Genomic DNA, 6,962 nt, shown 5'->3' with positions numbered 1-6,962 from the left:
TTGTCCCTAATCATGTTTTATATTTCACACAAATGATATACAATAATATCTTAGCAAAAATCTACTGAAACCATTTAATTCAGTTTTAGATAAACAAAAGAATAAAAAATCATATTACATAAACATTCCGTTCTTTAGGCCTATAAGTGTATAAAATAAAATAGCTATCTTGTTAATTTAACTAAAGTTGAAAACCATTCAGTTCTTTATAAAAGTATATAATGAAATGCTTATAAAATAAATATCTTATTGATCCAATTGTTTTTGATAAACAAAAGAATAAAAATCATATTACATAAAACATTCCGTTCTTTATATACATTAAAATGGTTATCTTGCTAATTTAACTAAAGTTGAAAAACATTCTGTTCTTTAAAAGTATATAAAAAAATAATAAAAAAAAAATCTACTGAAATTTCAGTTTTAGATAAAAAATAAAATTCATCTAAGTCTGCTGACTGAAGATTTCATGAAGCACCAGACAAATGGTATGTGTGTGTGTGTGTGTGTGTGTGTGTGTGTGTGTGTGTGTACGTGTGTCTGTGACAGGTTCCGGTAAATTAGTGTGCCGTCATCTTTCTGAATTTATTTCAAAACATAATCGTAAAAGTTTAAATATGATCTTTTAAAATTAAAAGACTGTTTAAATAAAATCTTTGAAGTTTGAATACATTCATATCTTCTATTTATCTTTTAGAAGATTACTGTAGTGATTTTGTTTAACGGTGACGGGTGACCTAAAGTATAATTGTTATTAAACAATGTCTGTCTGTTCAAAAACTTTAGATTGTAGAAAAACTGTACTTTTTAGTCGTCTTAAATCTCATTTATATGAAAAGATTCAATCAGCATTTTTTTGTCCATGCGGGGTTTCAATTTTTATGGTGGGGGCTTTCCATAGCTATAATGAATTTTGTACCGTACACCTAAACACAGAAAACTACATTTGTACATTTTCAAAATGAAATAAATAAACAAATCATTTAATATAATTTTGTGCACACACACGGTTCTAAAAAATGAACTAATCTCTATTTTAAATTAAATTATTATTAATAACATATGTTACTAAAATGTAAACAAAGTTTTAGCTAAATAAATATATAAACAAAAACACCTTACAGCCCCAGATCCTTCAGAGATAAACCACAGTGTGAACTGAAGCTTCAAGAAACAGGGTATCAGACCAGATGAGTCTCGGGGGACAATGTCACAGTAAATCTAGTCTGCTAACGCCTTTCCAGAGTACATCCAGAGTTTATACTAAATTCATTTAAAAGCATAACCTTAAAAGTTTAAATCAAATCTTTAAAGTTTTATTAAAATCATATCTTATATTTATCTTCTAAGAAGACGTATGTATTATTTTTAATAAACAACGTCTGTTCAAAAACATTAGATTGTTGAAAAACTGTGCTTGGGCATCTTAGATCTTTTGTCCATACAACATGTTGTCAAAGTTTTGTTGTTGTGTTGTTTTTAAGAAATCCGAGGACTCCACATTGCTCTTATTTAGACTAAGTTGTATCATTTGCAAAATCACTGACACGGCATAAGTAAAGTTGGTCTTGAGCGAATATTTAATTTTACTCGTCTTAATTCAAAGTAAAAGATCATATCATTTTTACTTGCATCTCCCGAACTATCCTTAATCAGTGTGGAAACACACAGGGTGAAACCCTTTTCTGAGAATATCGGTTATCTACTCAAAATATATGTAGAAGTGTAAATCTGGTGTTTAAAATCTGTCTGGTGGCCGCATGAATAGACTTTGGGGAGAGCTGATGATACTATCTATAGCAGGAAGCATGCCCTTTGACCTCCTCGATTGTGGAGGCTTTTTTGTTTGTTTGTTTGTTTTTTGTTAAAGACCCAACTACAAGTTAGTTCTCCCAAAAGAATTTCTCCCATCTATTGGTTCTCCCATCTACTCGCTTTTTCAAATGCGTGTTGCAACTGCGGTAGCCGTAATGTGTCAAGAAGCTATGACAACATGGCTTCCAATAGCACATCATTGAGTTTAACGATACATGTTCTACTGTTATGGCAGCTATATAATGATTTACACAACCAAGCAATGAAAAAAGCTTGTAATTTAGACCATACCTTTGACTTACCTGTCGAGAAGAAATCAGGCAACTTCCCTTTCAAAGTCTTTCTCCTTCATTAGCTCTTTTCACATGGGGAAAAGCTATCCCGATATTTATTTACATACCGATAAATTAAGTTTTAGCTTTTAGGCGATGAGGATTCCTTCTCCTGCATAACTATGATCCAGAATTATAATGTACTGTGCAGCCTTTTCAAATTTGTCTGGGGCAGTATCAACGTCTCTCATATGGTCTAGCGGTTAGGATTCCTGGTTTTCATCCAGGTGGCCCGGGTTTCGACTCCCGGTATGGGAAGACAATTTTTTTTACATTGTCAACAAAATTCAAGTTCATCAATAATCATTTTTAGTTATCCATAGTCTTGGAGGCCTACACGAACTGCAGAAACAAGCAGAAGATATGTAAAAACTCATAAATGCTGTTTCAGTACTGAATCATTTTCACAAATACAATTATATAGAATTCAGAAAATTTCACTATGGAATATTTACTTTATCATTTAGTACATCATCATTTAAACTTTTCATCTCATAATTATGACGCATAGTCATAATTTTAATTTAAACTTTTTGTCATAATTATTACTTAATTCAGAATTACAATTTTTGTCAATTACGCCTTTTTAACGTAACACTATTTTGATGGTCCTTTTGAATGTGCTGTTGACTATAGTAGTGTTGATGATGAAACGTCTTGAGTTAGGCTAGCGCTTTTTGTCCCTCTCTGTTATTATAGTGTTTCAAGATGGCGGAACGGCACGGAAGCCTCCTTGGACTTACCCGCCCCATGTAAATAAAGATAAGAAATGTTTCGCTTACGAGGATAAGTCAGATCATTGGCAGAGGTCATTTTACACCCATGAGGACATATTTTATGAATACAGACAATGATTTTAGCTAATAAAATACCATTTTTTTCAACGAGCGAATCTACACATGAGAGGCCTTCAGAAGTCATAACTTCAGGGGTCAACAGCTTAGGCCCGTTGGTTTAGGTATTTGTAAAAATCAAATACTGTATTACACTTTTCAAAGTTACAATAAAAAGACCTGTTGTGTTCTGACACAAGGCCATTAACTTGTTTTTATAAATGTATTTTGCTTATTTCTACAAATATCGGCCTGAAAATTGAAAAATCAGAAAAAGAAGAAAAAAACAGTGTTTTAAAATACAACTAAACCATGATAATGTTTAGTTTAGATGTTGATGACTAAGCTTCTGGCATATAGTGCAACCACGCAACAAGAAATCTAATATTGGTGTAATCTTTGCTAGGTCTCACTCACGACACACAACTTTGTAAATAAAATAAAATAAAATATCATTGTAGTCATTGTACTGTAATTTAACCATATTTTATTGATTAATATTATGGCTTCATGTTGATTTAAAGTTTTTAATTGTTATTAACTAATACCTTTATCTTTTAACATCCGGCACAAAATGAAAGAGATGTATTATTTGAAAAAAAAAAAAAAAAAAAAAAAAAAAAAATGGAATGTTCACAATCACTATGTGTCAAAAACAGTATGCGTGTAAATAGTTGTGCTAAGTTCCACACCCTATGGACTAACTTTAAAAAACAAAACAAAAATACACATATATATATATATAACATACACAAATCATTTCTTAACTAAGCAACTGCTTCTTAAATTATCAGACACTCACCGCACTGATGTTAACATCACCATATATTGTGTTTTCTACCATGATTGTAGTAACTATTGTCCCACCATTCTTCTGGGCAATTGTTAAGTTAAGCTGATTAGGGTTCTGAATTAATGGCTGTCCCAATGATGTAGAAATATTATGCTTTCGTCGTTGTGGAAGGTTGTTAGGCTGTTGAACGTCACCATCTGTTAAAAAATGAACAATTAAATACACAACCAAAAACCATGTAAACATTATAGTAAAGCTTATTGAAGATTGAGAAACATATTGATTACTAACAAAGTAAATTATACAACTTTTCCTACGTTTGATATTCTTTTTTCTGATTTTTTTCACTATGGACTTGATCCTTTTTAATGCTGTTTTCTCTCCATATTTATTCTGTAGTTCCTCTACTGTGTCTTCCAACCTCCCTGTTGTTCCTCTCCAGCTGTGTTAACCAAAGACAAACAGTTAGAAGAATAAAATGTATGTACAATAGCAAAAATAAAGTTGGTCATTAGTTGTTAGGGTTAGATACACCTGTAGACACATTCATACACCCGTCCGCCTGTTTTCATTTAGCATACACCAGAGTTCAAACATTCACTTTTTCACTTTTTATTTATTACATCGAGAAAACATGAATACGACACACTGCACTTGGATGAATACATTTATTAGATTTATTTAATAATATTACCAGTTCCATATTATCTTTATTAAAAAATAAGGCAATAAATGATTTTATTTTTTAAATTTGACTGCATTCTTTACTTTTTGATTTATGAATTATAACAGACTGATGGGAAAAACATTATTTTGCAGTTACTTTTTTAAAATTTGTTTTATTATTCAACTATCTCTTTCTTTTTGTTAGATTTTATTAGTTGTAATTTTATATATAAACATTTAACTTTTAAAATAAATGTTTTACAACAACATCACCATCTTCCGCTATATTTGGGCCTCCATGCTCATCTATTTACAGTATATGATATTGGTGAAGGGGGCCAGCATGAATATATTTTTTAGGGGGCCCCCGAATTCTCTACGGCCCCGTTCACATCGCATCGTAAGCGCATAATATCACCTGCTCAAGTACGTCTTGACGAGTTTCTTCTGTATTAAACAGCGAATCTTCTCAGTCAGATCGTCGCAAGATCTCAGGAATCCTCTCACACTGCTTGTGTTCACGCGCTCCATCGCTAACGATTCAAACTTCCATAAAGCGCGCCAAAACAGCAGCGCGGAGATGTGACCTCATGTGTCGAGCGGGGCGCTCATAAAAAGCACATCTTTGCATTTCTTCTGAAACAACAATTTTTAACATCACTATCGCAACACTTATCGTATTGCCGGCTGGGATTGTAATGTTTTGTATGCCGTTTTCTTTACACTCACCCCGGATATCTGTTTCCTGCAGTTAGCTGTAATGTTAGTGAACTCTAGGTCTTCTCTTTGTTCATATACGACAGTATTCGCATGAATTGGCTTGATTTGATAAAATTATGTTTTAAACCATCATCTTCACTTGAGACATTTACATTATACCGTCCTAGTTTTTAAATAGCGCTAAAATGTATATTTTAACCCTTTATGCGGATATGCCGCACAAGGTTCTCTGTTCTCTGGTTCTGTGTTTTTAAAAATAAAGACAAGGATACCTCTTTCTATAAGCGACCCTTAAAATCTGTGCATACAACAAAACACGTGTAGGTGTACGATGATTTATCAGAAAATTACTTTTGTTTGAAGAAAAACTTAAATCAGCTGGTGCTTGATAACTATTGAAGTTATGATGATGCGATATTTATCACGTTTTCATTTTAACTCAATACTCTATGAACTTTAACATCTTGTTGGTCAAATTAACTAAAGCCTGCGCATCCTAGCTACTTTCTAAATGTGTGTAACAGAACTTATGGTGAACAATTTAGCCATATGTTTTAAACGTGTAATGTTTAAACAAATTTTGTTACTGGACTGAGTGAAAATAATAAACTTCTCCTTTGTTTTTATTATTTATTAAGTTAAATGCAAATGATAGGAAAACTTTAGGATAGGAAAGTACGTACAGCGCCTTTGACCAATCCTCTACATATGGGGCACTTGCGCAGAGAAGGTGCACATTCTTTGCACACAACTAGGTGACCACAGGGGATGAAGACAATGTTCAGTTCCTTATCCATGCAAACTTTGCATGTGCGCTCCTCTTGAAGTCTTTTTAACTGTTCCTCCATAGGCAAGTCTGAAAGATCTTGACTAGGGGATGCAGCTTCATTTGTCTGGGGCGTCGGGCCACACTCAAATTCCATCTCTAAAGCAGACTTCACCACAGGATTGTTCTCTTGTTCTCTCACAAATTCTCTTGAGTCGCTGTCTCCATTAGTCAATAGCTGCTCAAATAGTCTTGGCAATCTTACTTGAATCTGATGAACAAACTCTTGGCCCTTTTCTTGCAAGAGGTATTCACATCTTGGAAACCACTTGGCATGTTCTACCCATGGATCATCACCAGACTCCCAACATCCGAGTACACCATCGCAACAAAAGCACTTCACGTCAACATTACGACCAACATAGTAAAAACCAGCCTTAGCCAATTGTTCTGGTCGAACAGTTATTCTTGAGGGCCAGTAGACAAATGTGAGCAACCTTTCTTCACACCGTTGCATTGCTGATACATTGAAAGGGCTAGATAAAGGTACATTATCTGCACGGTCACCTCGAACGAAACGGCAGCTGGGGTAATGTCTCTGGTGCTCTGATACTGCACGATCTCCCGGTTCCCAGTTGCTAAGCTGGCCTCCACAACTGAAGCAAGCCACTCTGTCGCCCTGGCCAAGGTAGTAGAAACCAGCTTTGGCAAGCTCGGCCGGAGATAATGCAGCAGGAGTCCATTTCTTAAAGGTGTCAAGGCGTTCCTGTTCCCGACGCATGCCAAGATTGTGACAAGCCGGAGGGCGCTGGTGAGACATATCCATGTAACCGGGTCTCATTCTGATACTTCGGTGATGGCTGGTGTTGTACCCCTGCATAATGTCTTGTAAAACATCTATGTATCGTCGGGAATTTGTAGCCGTTAAAAATCTCCACATACGACTCTTTAACGTTCTATTAAATCGTTCTACGACGCTGGCTTTCAAATAGGTAGCGGTAGCGAAATGATTAATGTCGTACCTTTTCATTACATCT

At 34.4% G+C, this 6,962-nt stretch overlaps 1 protein-coding gene across 1 annotated transcript; it reads right to left on the bottom strand.

Moving 5' to 3' along the window:
- Positions 1-5,821: 5,821 nt before the first annotated feature.
- Positions 5,822-6,751, bottom strand: LOC311067992 (putative inhibitor of apoptosis; the record flags this gene model as incomplete). Its single annotated transcript, XM_084090134.1, has 1 exon — positions 5,822-6,751. The coding sequence occupies one exon, from the start codon at positions 6,749-6,751 to the stop codon at positions 5,822-5,824; it is 930 nt and encodes a 309-aa protein (XP_083946260.1).
- Between the last annotated feature and the right edge of the window lie 211 nt (positions 6,752-6,962).

The sequence above is a fragment of the Abramis brama genome (genome assembly GCF_963993115.1).
Source record: "Abramis brama genome assembly, chromosome: 18".
NCBI lineage: Eukaryota > Metazoa > Chordata > Actinopteri > Cypriniformes > Leuciscidae > Abramis > Abramis brama.
The sequence above is the reverse complement of the archived record's forward strand: the minus strand, read 5'-3'. Positions and strand labels throughout refer to the sequence as shown.